Source organism: Oncorhynchus mykiss, chromosome Y (assembly GCF_013265735.2).
Source record: "Oncorhynchus mykiss isolate Arlee chromosome Y, USDA_OmykA_1.1, whole genome shotgun sequence".
In the NCBI taxonomy this organism is placed as follows: domain Eukaryota; kingdom Metazoa; phylum Chordata; class Actinopteri; order Salmoniformes; family Salmonidae; genus Oncorhynchus; species Oncorhynchus mykiss.
In genome coordinates, this window is record NC_048593.1 from 36,160,197 (window position 1) to 36,183,394 (window position 23,198).

Consider the following 23,198-nt stretch of genomic DNA (forward strand, 5'->3'; position numbering starts at 1 on the left):
TATTGATGATTTACCACCACCTGCAGTGCTGGAGTCCTGAACCAAATCTTGTCATTCATTTATTGTGGCCACTAGATCGCAGTGATATAACTTAAAACCATAACAAACCAAGACAATGCTCTGATCCTTAGCTGATCACTCCCAACCCATAGGAATCCCCACCCAATTGACTACTTTCATATCATGAATGTTAATTGTGGTGTCTTCATTGGTGTTTAAATTCAACTTGCCAGTTACCAGCTCAATCCTCTGAACTCAATGTGTATTGCAACTCTAGTGGAGGTGCCACCGCAAAAATAGTCCACCTACACATTAGCAGAAGTTCCCTGAACAAACATGTTCAAACCTGTGGCATGCTCAAACCCTGTGGGCTATTGTGGGTGAAGTATTCAAAGGGGCCACACCCCTTGAAGGTTTCTTGAAGCAGTGTGAACAGCCTCCCATAAACGCTTTGTACAGCTGCTGCACCTCAACATCTAGACTTCCGGAACGATCCCTCTCCTTCTGGGCCAAGCACAACCTCTGAATAGCTTTCTACCGTGTCCGTATCCTTCCTGACCAATCAGACAGTCAGAGGACTGAGAAGGATGCAGAATGGCAGCTCCAACTACAACATTTGAAGGACTCCCTTCTGTCAGCTAGCAATATTGCTAAGGTCGGAGATACAGTCAACTTCTACAACACCTGGGCAGACAACTATGATCAGGTAGTGAAATGATTCTAATTCATGTACTCTTATTGTACAGACTTCTTATAGATGACTGCTTACTGTGATCACTATGGCTTTTAAAATGAACCTCTTGGGCTGACGAGGTCAATTGTAAACAAGCAATTGTGTGTATAACCGAAACATACTACATGTGGGCTGTTGACTGTATATTCAATAACAGGATCATGCACTTCTGGACTTTTACCGGCCGAGTAGTGTCTGCAAAATGCCTGTCCTGTTTCCATGGTGACGGGGAGACAGCTATGGTTCTGGACTTGGCCTGTGGTCCCGGAATGGTCGCATCACTGATAAAACGCAAAACCACACTCACTGTGTAAGGACAGGAGGAGGGTGATTGACAACACCTCAATTCAAACATATCTTCTTCCCACTAGCTGAGTAACTTGTATTGCAGCTTTGAAGTGAGTGATGACGTCTGTGATTTTGTGTCTGTCTGATATGCAGCTGAAGAAAATGGCGGTAGAAATCAAAAGAAAACTCACGTCTCTGTCTTCCAAAAATACTCTCTATAACATGGAGATATGGCCGTGTGGGAACACTAAACCCTAACCCTATAAAGGTGTGTATCAATTGAACCTTTTGATTTTTTCAAATGTTTTTCTCGCTGATATGAAAGATAAGGTCCTTATGCTTCCACAACCGTACCGCAAGCGATGCGTGTTAATGTTCAGGCCGAGTGTCGGTAATCTAAACAGAACTCTCCCCCCCGTACAGAAGACGCCTTCGTCCAATGACCTCAGAGTCACGATCAAGGGCTAGGACAGATAATGAATTGAGTTCAGTGATTTAGCGGAGAATTCAGGTTTTCGATGTATTATCAAATACAAATGTTTCTTAGAATGCACTCATGTACAGTATTGTCTAATGGTATCAGGTATTTTTATTTTTTATTTTTTTTAAATAAAGAAAATGTTGCTTAATTTGCATAAATACACTAGGTGTAAGTTAAAATAAAGGGAGGAACAAGGCTGTAACCACTGAAAAACATGCTATTTTGTCGGCCTGCCTGTTCTGTCTAGACTGCCTCTTTAATTACTGTTACTTTCTGTTGCACAATTCAACAAGTGTGTCAATAGCAGGATACTCTCAGTCACCATGGAGACCAAAGTCACTTTTAAGATACAATATGAAACAAATAAAATACAGCACAGCACATATTGAACATGTTTTTTTTTTCTTCTAAAAGTTTGGTTATTTATTAAAAACAAAAACCAGAAATACCTTATTTACATACAGTACCAGTCAAAAGTTTGGACACACCTACTCATTCCAAGGTTTTTCTTTATTTTTACTATTTTCTACATTGTAGACAAATAGTGAAGACATCACAACTATGAAATAACACATGTGGAATCATGTAGTAACCAAAACAGTGTTAAACAAATCTAAATATATTTGAGATTCTTCAAAGTAGCCACACTTTGGCTTAATGACAGCTTTGCACACTCTTGGCAGTGCAAGTATGGCTCGTTCACCTGATCACCAATTGTTATTACAGCATTACCAAGAGTCTAGATGAGATGTACAACAGAAATATACCGTGCAGACATCAAGATCTTCTGAATGTCCAGATGAAAACCATCAGAAGATCTGACATTCTTGTCTCATGGCCTGATTACTACCTAAGCTGGGCTGCGTCAGAATGGGCGTACTATCTTATTTAGTATGTCAATTAATTTGTAATTTAGTGTCTTTCCAATTTTACGTTGTTAATGTCTAAAAATGCATCTCATCTCTCAAAAGACCACAACAACAACATTCTTTAAAGTCTACATCAGATAAGTGAATACAGTTGATACTGTATAGAGGACATATCATATCATACCTTCTTCTTACAGGTTCAATTTGAAAGGGGTAGGGGTGGTTTAAAACATATAGTGTTTTTTTTACCCCTTCTGACTAGGGTTGCAAAAATCCGGTAACTTTCCTAAAACGCCCAGGTTTTACAAAAATCCTGGTTGGAGGGTTTCCGGTTTCCTGCTTATTCCCTCTTGATTCCAGGAATCCACTAGCCAGGTCGCAATTGTAAATGAGAACTTGAGAAAGTGAATTTTGCAACACTACCTTTTTGACACTGAAATCCAAACTCTATGTGAAAAACAACCTTCTGTTTTGCCTTATCTCAAATTCATGTTTGTCAATGAAGGGGTAGCTCACCCAAATTACTAAATTACTTGTTTCCTTACCATGAAAGCCATATATGGACAAGGTGACACCACAAGTGGTTCCAAACATTTATTCATATTGTACATTCAGTCCTTGGGGCCTGAGGGTTTTCTCCTGCTCATTAATATATACCCTTTAGTCAATGAGAGTTACTGTGTTTACTGTGTTCATGTACAAACCCATCCAGACACCAGAGGGAGCTCAAACCTGCATTGTCATCCTAATTTGGCAAAACAGAGCTTGTGTTTGTTACATTGGGTTTAGTAGGCTAGAAGCATGTAGGCTGACAGTACATTTGATCCTCACCTCATGGTAGAGATATACTTGTTCTGGGTAAACAGGAAAACATCTGCATTTTAATAAACAAAACCCAGACGTCACATGTCCGTGATCTGGTGAAACTCACATTTGAATCCTTCACGAACATCACGGTGTGTATCCCAAATTGCAACCTATTCCCTATGAGCCCTGGTCAAAAGTAGTGCACTGTATAGGCAATAGGGTGCCATTCGGAACACCCCATTTTATCGCTCCCTAACACAATGCAAACCATTGGTGTGAGCTCAGCCTCAACTCACTCTCTGTCAAACTGGTTTGTCCCGGCTGGGGCTTTCCATAGTGTAGCTGGTCACATACTAATTCATATTGAACTAATTCTGAGTTTTGTCACGTAAAAGAGCTACATGAAAAGGAAATGGTATTTTTAAATGTGTCAAAATGATGCTACGAAAACAAACTGCAGAACCAAGAAGCTTCATATAAACACTAATCAATAGTCTTACTGTATATGTCTGGTCATTGTTAAAGGGACTGAAAACATATTCACATCAAGGGAAGTAGACTTTTCTTTACATACATTATTACAGCAACAAAACATGGAACAGCTTTTACATGTCATAAACAAACCCAACTAATAAAAAGAAAACCTAACTTTCAGTGCCAGTTATATCCTTCAGCAAATATTCAAATGTCTAATATCACTTTTCACACACAAAACAAATAAACAAGTAAACAAGGCATATTTAATATCCATATTTTCCATAAACCATGCTCTCTCTCTGTGTGTGTGTGTGTGTGTGTGTGTGTGTGTGTGTGTGTGTGTGTGTGTGTGTGTGTGTGTGTGTGTGTGTGTGTGGTGTGTGTGTGTGTGTGTGTGTGTGTGTGTGTGTGTGTGTGTGTGTGTGTGTGTGTGTGTGTGTGTGTGGTCTCAGAGATAGGTCTTAGTTGGGTTTAAGGATTCATCCTCACTGGGTGAAGACTTGTCTGCTAAACTCTCCTGAGACTCCAGTCTTTTCAACTGAGACTTTGTAGACGGTGCCTTACTCCCCCCAGACCCCGGCATGTAGTCCTGCTCTACCATACCTAGCCCGTACTCCTCCCAGGGAGGCCTGGTTTTCACCACTCCCCAGGGCTGAGACTTGGCAGATGCTGCCTGGCTGCTGTGAGACCTGGTAAAGGCCATTTTGCCGTTGGCCTGGGACTTTGTGGACGGTCCCCTGCTGTGCTGGGAGGCTGCTGCCTGGCTGGAGGTGGCTCCGTTGGAAGAGCGAACCACCAGGTAGCGAACAGAGGGGCTCTTATCCTCATCGTGGGCCGTGAGGGGGCAGGAGGAGCTGATGAACAGCCCCCCTCCCAGGATGAGAAGGATGGATGCCCCCCAGCCGATGTATAGACACGCCCCGATCTCCCTCCGCTGGGCATCGGTGGTGGAGCTGTAGAACCCCTGCACCACCGCCCCAGCAGCCCACGAAGTGGGGATCAGGCACAGCACCCCCGTGGCGATCAACACCGCGCCCGCTGTCACGGCAACCCGTTCTTTGACCCCGCCCCTTTGCTCATCCAGAAACCGAGTGCACTTCCCCCCGACGAAGGCCAGTAGGAGCCCGGCGGTGCCCGTGGCGATGGCGAGGACGGTGAGCGCTCTGGCGGCTTGGAGGTCGGAGGACAGGGCCAGGAGGGAGTCGTATGGTTTACACTGCATCTGGCCCGTACTCTCGACCACGCAGCTCATCCAGATACCCTCCCAGATGGTCTGAGACGTGATGATGGTGGCTCCAATGAAGGCCGTGACCCTCCACATGGGCAGGATGCAGGTCAGGATGACCCCCACCCAGCCCAGCAGGCTCAGGGCGCTGCCCAGCATCTGGATCCCCAGAGAGACCATGTTAGAGGGGGCAGAGGAGAGAACACACGGTCTCTCTAGCTGCTTGCTGGTTGTTGTCAGTCAGAGTCCTTAGAAAGTCTGACGTTCGCACGCCTCTGTCTCTCACAGTCCCTATCTACTCTATTGGCAATCCCTTTGGATTGTTCAGGGTCTGTGAGTCCTGAACTGAAACACTCTTTAGTCACTTCCCGTTTCCTCCAGTCTTTCAGTCCTTTATGGTTGGCAGTGTCTTTTTTTCAGCTGACCCTTCTTCAGTTTCAGCCTCTTCTCTCCCTCCGCTAAGCTTCTTTTATGTATAGTGGGTCACCAGAGATGACAGAGATCCCAGATTGCTGCCTTGCCCACCTGTTACAGGCCTATGTTCCTGCGTACAGTTCCTACCTGCCTACCTCTGGGTGTATCTGTGTCTCTATACCTGTTCTGCTACACCTGACTCTCTTTACCTCTCTCTCTCTCTACCTCTCTATTTTTTCTCTTTTTCTCCCTCCTCCTCTATCAGTCTTTCTGTCCTCTCTTCCTCCCTCCCTCCTCTCAAACACTCTCTCTGTGAATGGTGGCGTCAGTATTGTCTTTGCTCTCTCCTGAGTATCCACCTGGGTGACAGTGAGCAGGTGTATATACCACACCTCCCTCGGGGGGGGGGGGGGGGGTTTGAGATATATGCATGTGACATCATCTTCTAGCCCAGCAGGGCCACGTTCAGTTGAAACACCTTCTCGAATGTTGCAGATAGAAATTCCATGAATAGAGCTGACGTTATTCAACATGTCAGAGAGGCATGTTTGTTCTACATAGCCAATTTCTATCTGAACGTTCCAAAAAGTTGCATCCTGCTGAACTCGCCCCAGGTTCTTCTCTGGGCAATTAGGGTGGGGCATGATGCAAAGCATTATGGGTCGTGGACATTGATGGACGTTTAACAAATGCTTTAGACTAAGATAGTACTTTATTCAGGCAATGTTCCTTAGTTGATGCCCTCATGAATATCTTACGCATCGTAACATTTCTGATTTTGCCAGACTTTTGATCTCTTCATTTGGGTTCAATTTGATACAACAATTATTACAATATGTGAGGGACAGACAGAATGTGTGTCAGTTGCGTGTGTGTATGTGTGGTGTATGTGTGTTTGAAGGGACACATTGAGCAGAGTGTGACAGGCAGAGGAGGGATGTGACGAGGAGGAGGGATGTGACGGGGAGGAGGGATGTGACGGGGAGGAGGGATGTGACGAGGAGGAGGGATGTGACGGGGAGGAGGGATGTGACGAGGAGGAGGGATGTGACGGGGAGGAGGGATGTGACGGGGAGGAGGGATGTGACGAGGAGGAGGGATGTGACGAGGAGGAGGGATGTGACGGGGAGGAGGGATGTGACGGGGAGGAGGGATGTGACGAGGAGGAGGGATGTGACGGGGAGGAGGGATGTGACGGGGAGGAGGGATGTGACGAGGAGGAGGGATGTGACGAGGAGGAGGGATGTGACGGGGAGGAGGGATGTGACGAGGAGGAGGGATGTGACGGGGAGGAGGGATGTGACGGGGAGGAGGGATGAGACGGGGAGGAGGGATGTGACGAGGAGGAGGGATGTGACGGGGAGGAGGGATGTGACGGGGAGGAGGGATGTGACGGGGAGGAGGGATGTGACGGGGAGGAGGGATGTGACGGGGAGGAGGGATGTGACGGGGAGGAGGGATGTGACGGGGAGGAGGGATGTGACGGGGAGGAGGGATGTGACGAGGAGGAGGGATGTGACGGGGAGGAGGGATGTGACGGGGAGGAGGGATGTGACGGGGAGGAGGGATGTGACGGGGAGGAGGGATGTGACGGGGAGGAGGGATGTGACGGGGAGGAGGGATGTGACGAGGAGGAGGGATGTGACGGGGAGGAGGGATGTGACGAGGAGGAGGGATGTGACGGGGAGGAGGGATGTGACGAGGAGGAGGGATGTGACGGGGAGGAGGGATGTGACGAGGAGGAGGGATGTGACGGGGAGGAGGGATGTGACGGGGAGGAGGGATGTGACGGGGAGGAGGGATGTGACGGGGAGGAGGGATGTGACGAGGAGGAGGGATGTGACGAGGAGGAGGGATGTGACGGGGAGGAGGGATGTGACGAGGAGGAGGGATGTGACGAGGAGGAGGGATGTGACGAGGAGGAGGGATTAGTGTAACAGGATCGTCTGAAAGAAAAAGCTTTTTGTTCAAACAAAAAAACGTCCTCTAGAAAAACCAGTTTGTAACCATACTCCCCTACTCCCAGACTTCAGAAACCCTTCCCTCTTCTTGTGGAGTTGTGAAGGAGGCTTTGTGTGGCCAAGGGGTGTCTCAGATTCCATGCTGTCAGTTATGAGATCAGAAAGGACCACGGGGACTGGTGCTGTGAATTACTATAATTTAAAGTGTTATGGTGCAAATCATCTGACTGCTGCTGATGGTGATTCAGACAGTATGTCTTGTTTTAAAAGTTGCACTGTGGAACGTTTTGGGCGACCTGACCAAATTCACATAGAAATGTGAGTTAAAGATATGTCATTCTCATTGAAAGCAAGTCTAAGAAGCGCTATATAAATCTGTTTCTATGTGCGCTATTTCTATGCTTCCCTTAAGTTTATTTTTTGCATGTTTTACTTTCAGTTTTGCACACCAGCTTCAAACAGCTGAAAATACAATGTGTACAAACACACTATGTACTGATTGTTTTGTCACATAACTGGAAATTGCACCTTTTAAGTGTGTGTGTGTGTGTGTGCGTGCGTGCGTGTGCGTGCGTGCGTGTGTGCATGCGTGCTCTTATCTGGTAAATCTATGTTGTTGACACTGAAAACAGTATCCTGCTTGTTGCCAGTGCAAGGGACAGATGGAAATGCAGGCTGTGTAGAGTGTAATGTAAGGGGGGAGGGGCTGGTCCAACTCAAGGTGTCATAATAAAAAAAATGCACCCCCCCTCCCCAAAGTAAAACATTATCACATGACCCTCCCCGTTTACTGTAAAATACATTAAACACAAAATAAAGTTAATGAGCACAAATGACAACGGTAGTGACCCTGTGTTTATAAACGTTGATATTGGCTTTGCCACTAAAGCATGCTTTTCAAATCAAACCAAATGTTATTTGTCACATACACATGTTCAGTAGATGTTATTGCCGGTGTGGCGAAATGCTTGTAGGACAAAGTTGCTTTGGAGCAAGAAGCAGAGCTGCCTATCTGTCGCCACCATCTTGACAGTTTCTTGCTTTTGTGGCATAGTCGATGCCACGCAGGGCTACGAGCCAGAAGGTTGACGGTTCGCAGGGCTACGGACCAGAAGGTTGACGGTTCGCAGGGCTACGAGCCAGAAGGTTGACGGTTCGCAGGGCTACGGGCCAGAAGGTTGACGGTTCGCAGGGCTACGGGCCAGAAGGTTGACGGTTCGCAGGGCTACGGGCCAGAAGGTTGACGGTTCGCAGGGCTACGGGCCAGAAGGTTGACGGTTCGCAGGGCTACGGGCCAGAAGGTTGACGGTTCGCAGGGCTACGGGCCAGAAGGTTGACGGTTCGCAGGGCTACGGGCCAGAAGGTTGACGGTTCGCAGGGCTACGGGCCAGAAGGTTGACGGTTCGCAGGGCCACGGGCCAGAAGGTTGACGGTTCGCAGGGCTACGGGCCAGAAGGTTGACGGTTCGCAGGGCTACGGGCCAGAAGGTTGACGGTTCGCAGGGCTACGGGCCAGAAGGTTGACGGTTCACAGGGCTACGGGCCAGAAGGTTGACGGTTCGCAGGGCTACCGGCCAGAAGGTTGACGGTTCGCAGGGCTACGGGCCAGAAGGTTGACGGTTCGCAGGGCTACGGGCCAGAAGGTTGACGGTTCGCAGGGCTACGGGCCAGAAGGTTGACGGTTCGCAGGGCTACGGGCCAGAAGGTTGACGGTTCGCAGGGCTACGGGCCAGAAGGTTGACGGTTCGTTTGACCACCACAGACAAGCTCACTTTCCCTGCCTGTTTTCAGTTAGGGGGAAATCAGATTTTCAACATTTTGATGCCATATTTATAATTATTTATGCAACAGATTTTCCACCAACAGGTTTCTGTGCCAATGCACCACACAACCAATAAACAAATTATACTGACTTTGAGCACTTCAATATCATGGTTTGTGTTTTCAACACCACAATAATAAACTGTCAATGTCGACAAACAGAAAATCCATCCCTCCCTTCTACAGGGATGGCCCCATTCTGGTCAACTGAGATTTATTTAGTCAAGCAGTCACAAATATATATATTTTTTCATGGTACACAAGACACCAGTCTGATTAGCGCCTGTCTCAGTGGACTAATCCATTGCAGATCCTGTGGGGGTGGCACAGCCAGTTTAGATTTGACTTCACACAATCACATCACATCAAGCTAAACATCATTGACAGGGATAAAAATTGGTCCTTTCCTAAATTGGCCATGAATGGTTTTACTTAATTCTCTGTACTGGCCAATGATTATAACCAACCATACATTGTGCCCCTGGCCTGAGAGGATGGAAGTTCAATATGTAGCTAGATGTAGTAGGCTAATGTTAACTAGCTGGCTAATTGTTGCCCATGAAATGAAGTTGAAAGGAAGTTGCCAGTGTTATGCAATGGAACGATCTAAATGTAAAAGGGGGCAACGATTAAATTGAACACCCTCCCCCGCATAGAATTAACACAAAATAATGTTTATGAGCACAAATATCAAATGCGACACTGTGTTTATAAAAGTTGATATTGACTTTGCCACTTCAGCCTACTTTTGTGGCACAATCGATGCCACGCAGGGCTACGGGCCAGAAGGATGAGGGTTTGCCGACCACCACAGACGAGCTGACACTTCCTGCCTCTTTCATTACACTACGATCAATTAGCCAGGTAGCCTAGGACAACTAAAACTCAAAGTATGTACTGTATGACAGAGTCATAGACCGTTTCAGCAACATGAGAGGAGGATGGTATTGGCGTTTCTCTACAAGTAGGGGGAGACACGTTTTTTTCTACTTACGCACACACACACACACACACACACATACAAACGCATACAGATACATACATGATATTTAGCTGACGTTGATTGTACTAATTGTTTTTGGAATCTTTTAGTCGTCACCTTATTAGACAGAGGTGATTTGATGATGTTGAAATGTTAACGCAGCTCCTGTTTTCTTTGCGACTTGCGGACTGCACCCAAAACCGATATTTTGGTATTTGTTTCATTAGTCCATTGTTGACAGTACCAAAATGTTGTGCTTGTCAGCAATCAAGTTTTCATGATATGTAACTTTCAAAATACAGAAATCATGTGTATTTAATCATTAGGATCATCTGAGGCAAAGTGCATCATAGTGGATGATTTCTGTATTTTGGGTAGAGTTTTACTTTAACTTGATTGCCCGTGCTGTAGGTCATGTAACTGTTTGTTACATGCAATATGTTTTGTGGACTTCACCAGGCAGATGTTGCTCTCCAGTTTTGTGATGAAACAAAGGTGTGGTTGAATTTATTCTGCCACTGTATCTTCTTATTGTCTCGGCCTCAGACCTATATATCACGGTGTCAAGGCATATGAACTAACAGGTTATAGAGCAAATCATGCAATTATTACAACACACAGGTTGTAATATGGATTTTTTAAAATCCTGTCATGACCTACACCTGTCTTGGCTTCCCCAGTGATTTCACCTACGCACCATTACTGTGGCACAGTAAATCACTCTAAGATGTGCTGCTGAAATTGTATATGGTTATATTATGTAAGAACAATGGTGCAACTATGGTTGTAAAATTACTGGAACTTTCAATAAATTGCCTGGTTTTCCCGAAATCCCGGTAAACATGTTCCAAACGGTCAGAAATATAATAACATTGTAATGTGAAGGACCGACCTCTGAAGAGAATAGCTACCCCTGAGGGCTTGTTTTAGTTGTCACCTGACCAAAGAGATCAGAGGATGTCGGAGGAAGGTCTGACATCAGAGTTTCCAGAAGCTCCTGGGCAGAGGTCGCAGGTGGTCTTGTCTCAGTACCATCTGACTGCTGTTAGCTGGTTGATTATCTCTGGTCGATCTGGGCTGGATGGTTGGGCGCAGAAGTCATGCAGGTCTCCTTTTTATCAACTGTGATGAGGGTTGGGTGAGCTCTCCAATCTGCTTGACCTTCGCTGGTTGTTGCAAGGCTGGCGGGGCTGGGCTGTATGTCGTCAGCAGAAGTTCCGGGCGCACTCTGTTGGTCTGGTTCATCCTGGTGAGGGACTTGGTGGTTGTGGGGGAGGAGGTTGGTTGCTCTCAGGTGGAGCGTCTGGCTTGTAGGGGTCATGCTGTCTTGTTCTGTTGGCATATTTTAGATTTATTTTATTTAACTAGACAAGTCAGTTAAGAACAAATTCTTACTTACAATGACAGTCTACCTGGCATGGACGGGGGCTGGGATAAAATATATATAGATAGATAGATAGATATAATATATATAGATAGATAGAGATATATATATACATAATATATATATATATAGATATAGGACAAAACATACGTCAAGAGAAGAGAGACACCACAATACTACATAAAGAGAGACCTAAGACAGCACAGCATGGCAGCAACACATGAAAACACAGCATGGTAGCAACACATAACACAGCATGGCAGCAACACATGAAAACACAGCATGGTAGCAACACATAACACAGCATGGCAGCAACACATGAAAACACAGCATGGTAGCAACACATAACACAGCATGGCAGCAACACATGAAAACACAGCATGGTAGCAACACATAACACAGCATGGCAGCAACACATGAAAACACAGCATGGTAGCAACACATAACACAGCATGGCAGCAACACATGAAAACACAGCATGGCAGCAACACATGAAAACACAGCATGGCAGCAACACAACATGGTACAAACATTATTGGGCACAGACAATAGCACAAAGGGCAAGAATGTAGAGACAACAATACATAATGCGAAGCAGCCACAACTGTCAGTAAGAGTGTCCATGATTGAGTCTTTGAATGAAGAGATGGAGATAAAACGGTCTAGTTTGAGTGTTTGTTTCTAGCTCGTTCCAGTCGCTTGCTGCAGCGAACTGAAAAGAGGAGTGACCCAGGGATGTGTGTGCTTTGGGGACCTTCAACAGAATGTGAGTGGCGGAACGGGTGTTGAAGTGAAAGATGAGGGCTGCAGTAACTATCTCAGATAGGGGGGGAGTGAGGCCTAAGAGGGTTCCCAGTGCGTCCTGTGTGTGGGCAGGTTCTAAAGGAGTGGTTGGGCAGGTTCTGAAGGAGTAGTTGGGCAGGTTCTGAAGGAGTAGTTGGGCAGGTTCTAAAGGAGTGGTTGGGCAGGTTCTGAAGGAGTAGTTGGGCAGGTTCTGAAGGAGTAGTTGGGCAGGTTCTGAAGGAGTGGTTGGGCAGGTTCTAAAGGAGTAGTTGGGCAGGTTCTGAAGGAGTAGTTGGGCAGGTTCTAAAGGAGTAGTTGGGCAGGTTCTAAAGGAGTGGTTGGGCAGGTTCTGAAGGAGTGGTTGGGCAGGATCTAAAGGAGTGGTTGGGCAGGTTCTAAAGGAGTAGTTGGGCAGGTTCTAAAGGAGTGGTTTGGCATGTTCTAAAGGAGTAGTTGGGCAGGTTCTAAAGGAGTGGTTGGGCAGGTTCTGAAGGAGTGGTTGGGCAGGTTCTAAAGGAGTGGTTGGGCAGGTTCTAAAGGAGTGGCTGGGCAGGATATAAAGGAGTGGTTGGGCAGGTTCTAAAGGAGTGGTTGGGCAGGATCTAAAGGAGTGGTTGGGCAGGATCTAAAGGAGTGGTTGGGCAGGTTCTAAAGGAGTGGTTGGGCAGGTTCTAAAGGAGTGGTTGGGAAAGGTTCTGAAACAGTAGTTGGGCAGGTTCTAAAGGAATAGTTGGGCAGTTTCTAAAGGAATGGTTGGGCAGGTTCTGAAGGAGTGATTGGGCAGGTTCTAAAGGAGTGGTTGGTGGCTCTATCCATGTTGCACTTAATTCCTTGGTCTCTCTTGGGTATGTTCAGAGCTCCTGCAGAAGGTGAGTGTGTTTTCAGCTGCAGCACAGCCTAGGGAACCACACTTGCTGCAGTCTTTGGGCTGGTTTGCGTTGAAGATATGGCCCCTACAATGTCCTAATTGGATAATTGATGGCATGTGCTGCAATCTTCCGAAGTCTTTTCTAAGGCAGACAACAAAGTGCCTAGCACCTGTTCTGATAACATCCTAATCTCTTAATTAACTCTATGCCCAGTATTACAGTGCAATTGAAGGAAAGCCAAGTCTGGATGTCTCTGGTGCTGATCTTTTCTGAGTACATTATTACCGTGATTGTTCTCGAGTCTCTTTCAAAAAGTAGTGTAGTGGAAATTCACCACTAAGGACTTCAACTCAATATAAATGAATCAATCTTCATTATTATGGCATGAGAGAGGTTCACAAACTCAATACATGCTTGATGAAAACCCTGAAGAGGGTGTTCTCTTTCAGTCCGTATATAAGGCTACACAAACAAGTCATATAAGCATGATTTATATTATTCATTATTAATGTTGGTTCCTGCATGTGACTGAAGAGGCTTTTTCTCTCAAAGCTGAGACCTTGAAACTGAGATACTCCTATTGGTTCCCAGAGCAATGATCTGGGTGTACTGCCAATTGGTCTGAGGAGGTCGTCACAGTCACCTGCATGAACCAAGATAGAGTGAGAGGAGATGCTGTGTACAATTCAAGGCTATCTCTTCAGACAACAACATTTTCCCTCATATTCTCTCCTTTTATCACTCAGTTATAATTATTGTAAAATGTTAAGGTAAGCATTATATTATGGTTTAAACTAGCAAAGGATGTCCTATACTTCTACTAAAGTAAACTAAATCAACACATAAAACCAGACACTATCCTTTCAAACCCTTCACTCTGCATTGTACAATCTAAAATACACACACATACACAAGGGATCTGTAGACTCGGAGGTAAATACATCTCTCAATGTTTATCCATTGTTTCCATAGTTCTTACCACAATCAGGTTGCATTGACCTGTTCTGTACTTACTGTCCCTGGGACATCAAGTAGTCACAATACAAAACCTGTTGTTTAACAAATACAATAGGGCCTTCAAGAAAGATTGATCTACTTTTTATCTGTGGGTATTGCTGTATTAAAATGTTGTCTCCCCTGAGGGGCGTCCCTATTGTGGCTGGTTAATTTAATTTCATTATTGACGAAGCCTCTGATTTAACATGGCGATGATATTTTGCATTATAAGCTGTTTTAAAAGCATAGAAAATGCACCAGTCTTTGTCTGAGGCTTTATTTCCCAGACCCTTTAGACAGTCATACTCATCAGAAAATTTGGTAGTGACCATTTCATCAGTCCTCTTGGTTATGAGGGCCCAGCAGGGCGCCCCTTCTCCGATTACCATCTACAGTTGAAGTTGGAAGTTTACATACACCTTAGCCAAATACATTTAAACTCAGTATTTCAGAATTACTGACATTTAATCCTAGTAAGAATTCCCTGTCTTAAGTCAGTTAGGATCACCACTTTATTTTAAGAATGTGAAATGTCAGAATAATAGTTGAGAGTGATTTATTTCAGGTTTTTTCTTTCATCACATTCCCAGTGGGTCAGAAGTTTACATACACTCAATTAGTATTTGGTAGCATTGCCTTTAAATTGTTTAACTTGGGTCAAATGTTTTGGGTAGCCTTTCACAAGCTTCCCACAATAAGTTGGGTGAATTTTGGCCCATTCCTCCTGACAGAGCTGGTGTAACTGAGTCGGGTTTGTAGGCCTCCTTGCTTGCACACACTTTTTCAGTTCTGCCCACCAATTTTCTATGGGATTGAGATCAGGGCTTTGTGATGGCCACTCCAATACCTAGACTTTGTTTTCCTTAAGCTATTTTGCCACAACTTTGGAAGTATGCTTGGGGTCATTGTCCATTTGGAAGACCCATTTGCAACCAAGCTTTAACTTCCTGACTGATGTCTTGAGATGTTGCTTCAATATATCCACATAATTCACCTCTTCATGATGCCATCTATTTTGTGAAGTGCATCAGTCCCTCCTGCAGCAAAGCACCCCCACAACATGATGCTGCCACCCCCGTGCTTCACGGTTGGGATGGTATTCTTCGGATTGCAAGCCTCCCCCTTTTTCCTCCAAACATAACGATGGTCCTTATGGTCAAACAGTTCTATTTTTGTATCATCAGACCAGAGGACATTTCTCCAAAAAGTACGATCTTTGTCCCCATGAGCAGTTGCAAACCGTAGTCTGGCTTTTTTATGCTGGTTTTGGAGCAGTGGCTTCTTCTTGCTGAGCGGCCTTTCAGGTTATGTCGACATAGGACTCGTTTTACTGTGGATATAGATACTTTTCTATCTGTTCCCTCCAGCATCTTCACAAGGTCCTTTGCTGTTGTTCTTGGATTGATTTGCACTTTTCGCACCAAAGTACGTCCATCGTTAGGAGACAGAACGCGGCTCCTTCCTGAGCGGCATGACGGCTGTGTGATCCCATGGTGTTTATACTTGCGTACTATTGTTTGTACAGATGAATGTTGTACCTTCAGGCGTTTGGAAATTGCTCCCAAGGATGATCCAGACTTGTGGAGGTCTTCAATTGTTTTTCTGAGGTCTTGGTTCATTTCTTTTGATTTTCCCATGAGGCCTTCAAATACATCCACAGGTACACCTCCAATTGACTCAAATTATGTCAATTAACAGCTTCTAAAGCCATGACATCATTTTCTGGAATGTTCCAAGCTGTTTAAAGGCACAGTCAACCTTGTGTATGTAAACTTCTGACCCACAGGAATTGTGATACAGTGAAATAATCTGTCTGTAAACAATTGTTGGAAAAATTACTTGTGTCATGCACAAAGTAGATGTCCTAACTGACTTGCCGAAACTATAGTTTGTTAACAAGACATTTGTGGAGTGGTTGAAAAAACAAGTTTTAATGACTCCACCCTAAGTGTATGTAAACTTCCGACTTCAACTGTTTTTTGTTTTTATAAACTTGCTAAAATGTCTAAAAACCTATTTTTGCATTGTCATCATGGGGTATTTTGTGTAGATTGCTGAGAAAAATAAATGATTTAATACATTTTAAATTAGGGTTGTAACCTAACAAAATGTGGAAAATGGAAGGGGTCTGAATACATTTCGAATGCACTGTATCTCCTTTAATCCAAGCAAACCGACAAAAATCGTCAACATACTGAACCAAATACTCAATCCAGGATTAACAAAATCAGAGAGGAGAAAAGAAGAAAGCATTATCTAAATCAATTACTGAAAAACAACTACCTGGAGGCATCTGGGATAAAATGGTAACAGTGTTAGGCACCAGGGGTAATCTAGCATGTACAGCATATTTTACTATTCTTAGGTCTTGCACAAAATGGTAATCACCAGATTGTTTCCTAAGAGGTAAAGTTGGTGTGTTTTTAGGGCAAATTCGGGCAGGGAACCAGTGCACTTCTTTCAACTAACGCACTATGAATGGGAATGATACCCTTTTCAGCTTCTTTGCCTAGAAGGTACTGAGCTTTGTAAGGTCTGTTGGTGCTTTTTGGAATAACCACAATTGGCGCAGCTCCTTTCATGCATACAATGTCAGTCTTTGATTTAGCCCACGGTTCTTCAGGTACAGTACCAGTCAAAAGTTTGGACACACCTACTCATTCCATGGTTTTTCTTTATTTGAGCTGTTTTCTACATTGTAGAATAATAGTGAAGACATCCAAACTATGAAATAATGCATATGGATTCATGTAGCAGTCAAAAAAGTGTTAAACACATCAAAATATATTTAATAGAATATAAATAGAGAATGCCAAAAGTGTACCAAGCTGTCATCAATGCAAAGGGTGGATACTTTGAAGAATCTCACATATAAAACATATTTAGATTTGTTTAACACTTTTTGACTGGTACTCTATATATATTTTTGAAAACCATATTTCCACTTTTACATTATTGGGTATTGTGTCTAGGCCAGCGGCAAAATCAATCTCAATTTAATACATTTTAAATTGAGGCTATAAGACAACAAAATGTGGAAAAAGTCAAGGGGTGTGAATACTTTTCTGAAGGCACTGTTTAGATTTTATCTGGTCTGGATCGACCAAATGTGTACCTGTTTGGGGTCGGAGTTCATTACAATAATACCCAGCATGCATTACAAGTGTTTGTTTTAACGTTTACATTTTGGTCATTCAGCAGATGCTCATATCCAGAGCGACTTGAGGTGCATTCAACTAAGGTAGATGAACAACAACATATCACAGTCATAGCAAGAAATAAAGAACTGTGTCACCGTTACTGAGAATGTTATTATAGTTAAAGTGGTTTGTTGGTTTATTCAATTGGTTGGGCTACTTTAAACATCATTTCTTCCAGTAGTGATGGGCATTCCGCTTGTTCAGCAAAGCTCACCAAAAAGAGCCGGCTCTTTAAAAAATATGTTTTGCATCAAACAGTTTGCGATAGTTTGACTATGTTCTAATTAAATTCAATTTCTAATTAAATTATTAAATGAAATCATGCTCTACCTTAAAACTTCTTAAGGCTAGGGGACAATATTCTGACGTCCGGATGAAAAGCGTGCCCAAAGTAAACTGCCTGTTACTCAGGCCCAGAGGCTTGGATATGCATATAATTTTTAGTTTCGGATAGAACACACTCAAATGTTTCTACCACTGTTAAAATAATGTCTGTGAGTATAACAGAACTGATTTGGCAGGCGAAACCCATAGGACAAACCATCCAGGGGAATTTTTTTTTGAGGTCATAGGATTTTTCAATGGGAAACCCTATTTATTAGGAACCTGGTTGCAGTTCCTATGGATTCCACTAGATGTCAACAGTCTTTAAAAATTGGTTGAACGTTTTCTTTTGAGAAATTAAGAAGTAGTGCTGTTCTTTGTGCATGTCACTCTGAAGGCCCCTGGTCTTTTGTTGTGCGTGAACAGGAGCGCACTCCGTGATATTTTTATTCGGTATTGGAAACAGATTATCCCATTTTAAACTTTATTGATTATTTACAATTTAGGATACCTGAGGTTGGATTAGGAGCGTTGTTTGAAATGTTCGGACCAAGTTTACAGGTCAACTATTAGATACTTTGTAGTCATGTTGGGCGAGTTGGAATCGGTGTATTTCTGAATCAAACGCAACAAATAAATTGACATTTTGGGGATATAAAGAAGGAATTTATCGAACAAACCGACCATTCATTGTGTCCCTGAGGCATTTGGGATTGCAAAAAGAAGAAGATCTTCAAAGGTAAGGCATTTATTATATTGTTATTTCTGACTTTTGTGTCGCACCTGCCTGGTTGAAAAATGATTTTCATGTGTTTGCATGCTGGGCGCTGTCCTCAGAAAATCGCATGGTGTTCTTTCGCCATAAAGCTTTTTTTAAATCTGTCACTGCGGCTAGATTAACAAGGAGTTAAGCTTTATTTTGATGTATTACACTTACAGTGCCTTGCGAAAGTATTCGGCCCCCTTGAACTTTGCGACCTTTTGCCACATTTCAGGCTTCAAACATAAAGATATAAAACTGTATTTTTTTGTGAAGAATCAACAACAAGTGGGACACAATCATGAAGTGGAACGACATTTATTGGATATTTCAAACTTTTTTAACAAATCAAAAACTGAAAAATTGGGCGTGCAAAATTATTCAGCCCCTTTACTTTCAGTGCAGCAAACTCTCTCCAGAAGTTCAGTGAGGATCTCTGAATGATCCAATGTTGACCTAAATGACTAATGATGATAAATACAATCCACCTGTGTGTAATCAAGTCTCCGTATAAATGCACCTGCACTGTGATAGTCTCAGAGGTCCGTTAAAAGCGCAGAGAGCATCATGAAGAACAAGGAACACACCAGGCTGGTCCGAGATACTGTTGTGAAGAAGTTTAAAGCCGGATTTGGATACAAAAAGATTTCCCAAGCTTTAAACATCCCAAGGAGCACTGTGCAAGCGATAATATTGAAATGGAAGGAGTATCAAGTTTAAAGTTTGCCACAAGCCACCTGGGAGACACCAAACATGTGGAAGAAGGTGCTCTGGTCAGATGAAACCAAAATTGAACTTTTTGGCAACAATGCAAAATGTTATGTTTGGCGTAAAAGCAACACAGCTGAACACACCATCCCCACTGTCAAACATGGTGGTGGCAGCATCATGGTTTGGGCCTGCTTTTCTTCAGCAGGGACAGGGAAGATGGTTAAAATTGATGGGAAGATGGATGGAGCCAAATACAGGACCATTCTGGAAGAAAACCTGATGGAGTCTGCAAAAGACCTGAGACTGGGACGGAGATTTGTCTTCCAACAAGACAATGATCCAAAACATAAAGCAAAATCTACAATGGAATGGTTCAAAAATAAACATATCCAGGTGTTAGAATGGCCAAGTCAAAGTCCAGACCTGAATCCAATCGAGAATCTGTGGAAAGAACTGAAAACTGCTGTTCACAAATGCTCTCCATCCAACCTCACTGAGCTCGAGCTGTTTTGCAAGGAGGAATGGGAAAACATTTCAGTCTCTCGATGTGCAAAACTGATAGAGACATACCCCAAGCGACTTACAGCTGTAATCGCAGCAAAAGGTGGCGCTACAAAGTATTAACTTAAGGGGGCTGAATAATTTTGCACGCCCAATTTTGCAGTTTTTGATTTGTTAAAAAAGTTTGAAATATCCAATAAATGTCGTTCCACTTCATGATTGTGTCCCACTTGTTGTTGATTCTTCACAAAAAAATACAGTTTTATATCTTTATGTTTGAAGCCTGAAATGTGGCAAAAGGTCGCAAAGTTCAAGGGGGCCGAATACTTTCGCAAGGCACTGTATTACCTGTACGGTAGTGACACTTCTTAGATGAAGATTTACCAACTTCCTCTTTAATTTTATAGACCTTGGCACTACATGCATACATGTCATCCTGCTAACTCCTCTGAAAGGGACACCCCTGTTCTGGAAAAGACCCAAGAGGTTTAACCAAAGCAACAGTACATAGTTGGCCATAACAGTTACAGGAATATCCAGCCATGCATGTCTAATGGTGTCAAATGACCCAAAGCACATAACTAGTTTTGCCGACTCCTTCTGGAATAAATATTTGCAACATATGTACTGAAAAATTCACAATATAATCTCGTCACCTGGTGATATGTGTAGGGGTGTGGCTTAAGGCACATTCATTCTACAGTATTTGAATGTGTTGGTGTGCAAATTCAATCTGGAGTGCCAGAGTACGCCCAGATTGCCCTCGGGGCATTCATAAATCGAGAGCGTTGTCAGATTGAGCGCTACTACGAACGGACAGAGGGCACACTGAACGTCTGGCTGAAGAGTAGGGTTGATCCGAGCATTCTGGCCTCACAGTGGTAGTCAAGCACCCAAGCTAACTGGCTAACTACTTCCAGACACAAATGAGAGAACACATCACTCTGACCATTTTACTCGCCCTAGCAGAGCTGATCAGACTGTTTGTATGTTATCCAGAGCGTTGGTGACTGTAACTGCTGCTGGCAACAATTTAATTACGCTTTTTTGCCAACATTTACTGGAACCGGCCATATTCAACAGGTGTTGAGCGTTTGTAAATTCCTCAGTGTCTGAGTGTGCCCGTGTGTTTCGGTAGTGATATCACAAGGTGGGACTGCATTCTTTTGAGGGAAGATGCTTCAAAATAAACAAAACTACTAATTAGATCAGTGTCTTTCAATGTAAAACAACTCAATATGTTTTATTGAAATAATAGTGTTAAATACAAAAATCAGAAATTGTTTAATTTTCAAACATGAAGTTTCGGAATCAGGGATTGGGACAGAAATAGATGTATAAACAATAGGAGAGTTTCGGGTCAGGTGACATACCTTAGGAAACCAGTTTCACTTGGTAGCTGAGAGAGAAAGAGAGATGAAAAAACTCCACCCTATTCCGTCACTTTTTCATGGTAAACCCTATAAGTCAGAGCCATAGAGTAGGTGAGTTCTTCATTGTCAACATCTACCCTGTTCAGACTATACTCTCCTGTCTCTCTCTCTCTCTCTCTCCCTCCGTCAACTCAATCCATCCATTCTACCAGGGCTCCATCAGGATGGTGTCAGCTGGGTTACAGATGCTGGGCACGGCCCTGGCGATCATCGGCTGGCTGGGAAGCATCATCATCTGTGCTCTGCCCATGTGGAAGGTGACAGCTTTCATCGGAGCCAACATCGTCACCGCTCAGGTCATCTGGGAAGGGTTATGGATGAACTGTGTGACCCAGAGCACGGGACAGATGCAGTGTAAGGTCTACGACTCCCTCCTGGCCTTACCTCAGGACCTGCAGGCCGCCAGAGCTCTGATCATAATCGCCATAATTGCCGGCGTGTTCGCCATCCTGCTGGGCATCGCCGGCGGGAAGTGCACCAACTTCGTGGATAACGAGAGGTCCAAGGCCAAGGTAGCCATCGCTAGCGGGGTCGTCTTCCTCATTGCTGCCCTTCTGGTTCTGGTCCCTGTCTGCTGGTCGGCCAACACCATCATCCGAGACTTCTACAACCCCCTTTTGGTCGAGGCCCAGAGAAGGGAGCTGGGAGCCTCACTCTACATCGGCTGGGGCTCCGCAGGGCTGATGATCCTGGGCGGGGCGCTCCTCTGCTGCTCCTGCCCCCCCAAAGATGAGAACCACAATGTCAAGTACTCCAAGGCTGCTAGTTCCGTGGCTGGCAGCAGCAAGGCCTACGTCTAGAGGGTTAGACACACCACACACCACAGACCAGACCACCACAGACCAGCACCAAGGGATGAGGGGATGGATAGCCTGCCTGGGTGAGAGGACTGGGAGGTGGTGGTGGTGTTGAAAACGGGACTCTCCAGGTTGTTCACTGTGCTGTTTTTACTGATGCTTTTCCCACAATCTTTGCATGAATGAAGTTTCTCTCTCGTGTGAATTTGCTGATGGAGTTTTTTGCTTTTACTGTCATGTTCGACTGTGGTACCAAAGTGAAATATAAGATGTATGAGTGGGTTGACAGTGTGTTGGCTAAAGTATGTACTCTTCTACTTAGTGTAAAATGTGATATCAGTTACTGTGCAACCCATTTAGTCAAGTGTAGAGGAATCCTTTTCTAAGGCCTCAAGTCTACAATCAAACATCGTAAAAACAGAATTCCACTCACTTTTGAAGACACTGTTATTATTAATTTGAAAGCACGTTTTTGGACTCTTTCTCGAATTTTAGTTGTAAAACAACTGGCACGTTCATGAATTAGGGAAGGTTGGATTTAACTGTTTGATTAACATTGTTTTCTGTTTTTGTATGTCGCCTTCCGAAGGTCACATGGACTTGTTTTGTTTTTATCACTCAATACTAGCATATATTATTATTATTAATATTATTCTATATTATCCACATCCTAAGATATTTAAAAAACGATATATTAAGTATTCTATTATTCCAAGTAAACGTTTTAATAAACAATTATATTTCAAAGTATTGTTGGATCCTTTTTTAAACTTGACCTCATAATGACTGTTTGTTTTCCTGAGGGCAATAGCACAATGTGTATGTATGTGTGTCACACACCGAAAGTATGTGGTGTGACACACCGAAAACAACTGGTTGGGCAGTGCTGCACTCAAATATTTGTGCATGAAGGAATCTGTGCAAACAGGTATGTTACTAAGAGATGTAACAATGTGGCCTACTTCAGAGGGAATGCTACAAATCAACACACAGAGAGAGGGGGAGATGAAGAAGAGGAAGAGGTAGAAACAGAGAGGGAGATGAAGAAGTAGAAACAGAGGGGGAGATGAAGAAATAGAAACAGACAGGGGGAGACTACTCAGTCAAGTAGGCCTGCTAGTGATAGTGGTGGAGCCAGCACCCCCACACGTGGAGATGTATCCACTCAGTCAAGTAGGCCTGCTAGTGGTAGTGGTGGAGATGTATCCACTCAGTCAAGTAGGCCTACTAGTGGTAGTGGTGGAACCAGCACCTCCACACGTGGAGATGTATCCACTCAGTCAAGTAGACCTACTCCGCGACTCACAGCAACGCAGTCTTCTATGGACCAGTTTATGCAAAAGTCTATGTCTGTAGCAAAACAAGGCCAAATTGATATTGCAT

At 44.0% G+C, this 23,198-nt stretch overlaps 2 protein-coding genes across 4 annotated transcripts; one reads left to right on the forward strand and one right to left on the reverse strand.

Annotated features, from left to right (window-relative positions):
• The first annotated feature begins 429 nt into the window (after window positions 1-429).
• On the forward strand, window positions 430-22,565 carry LOC100499582 (claudin 28b). Of its 3 annotated transcripts, none has more exons than XM_036967183.1 (2): window positions 430-706; window positions 21,171-22,565. In XM_036967183.1, exon 2 carries the CDS (start codon window positions 21,183-21,185, stop codon window positions 21,816-21,818), a length of 636 nt encoding a protein of 211 aa, XP_036823078.1. In that variant the 5' UTR covers window positions 430-706; window positions 21,171-21,182; the 3' UTR covers window positions 21,819-22,565.
• LOC110510222 (claudin-4-like) lies at window positions 2,953-5,634 on the reverse strand. Its single transcript, XM_021591610.2, has one exon. The coding sequence runs from the start codon at window positions 5,058-5,060 to the stop codon at window positions 4,104-4,106; it is 957 nt and encodes a 318-aa protein (XP_021447285.2). The 5' UTR covers window positions 5,061-5,634; the 3' UTR covers window positions 2,953-4,103.
• Window positions 22,566-23,198: the final 633 nt, after the last annotated feature.

Coding starts and splice junctions, on each gene's coding strand:
- LOC110510222 (XM_021591610.2), bottom strand. CDS start 5,060: ATGGTCTCTCTGGGGATCCAGATGCTGGGCAGCGCCCTGAGCCTGCTG.
- LOC100499582 (XM_036967183.1), top strand. CDS start 21,183: ATGGTGTCAGCTGGGTTACAGATGCTGGGCACGGCCCTGGCGATCATC.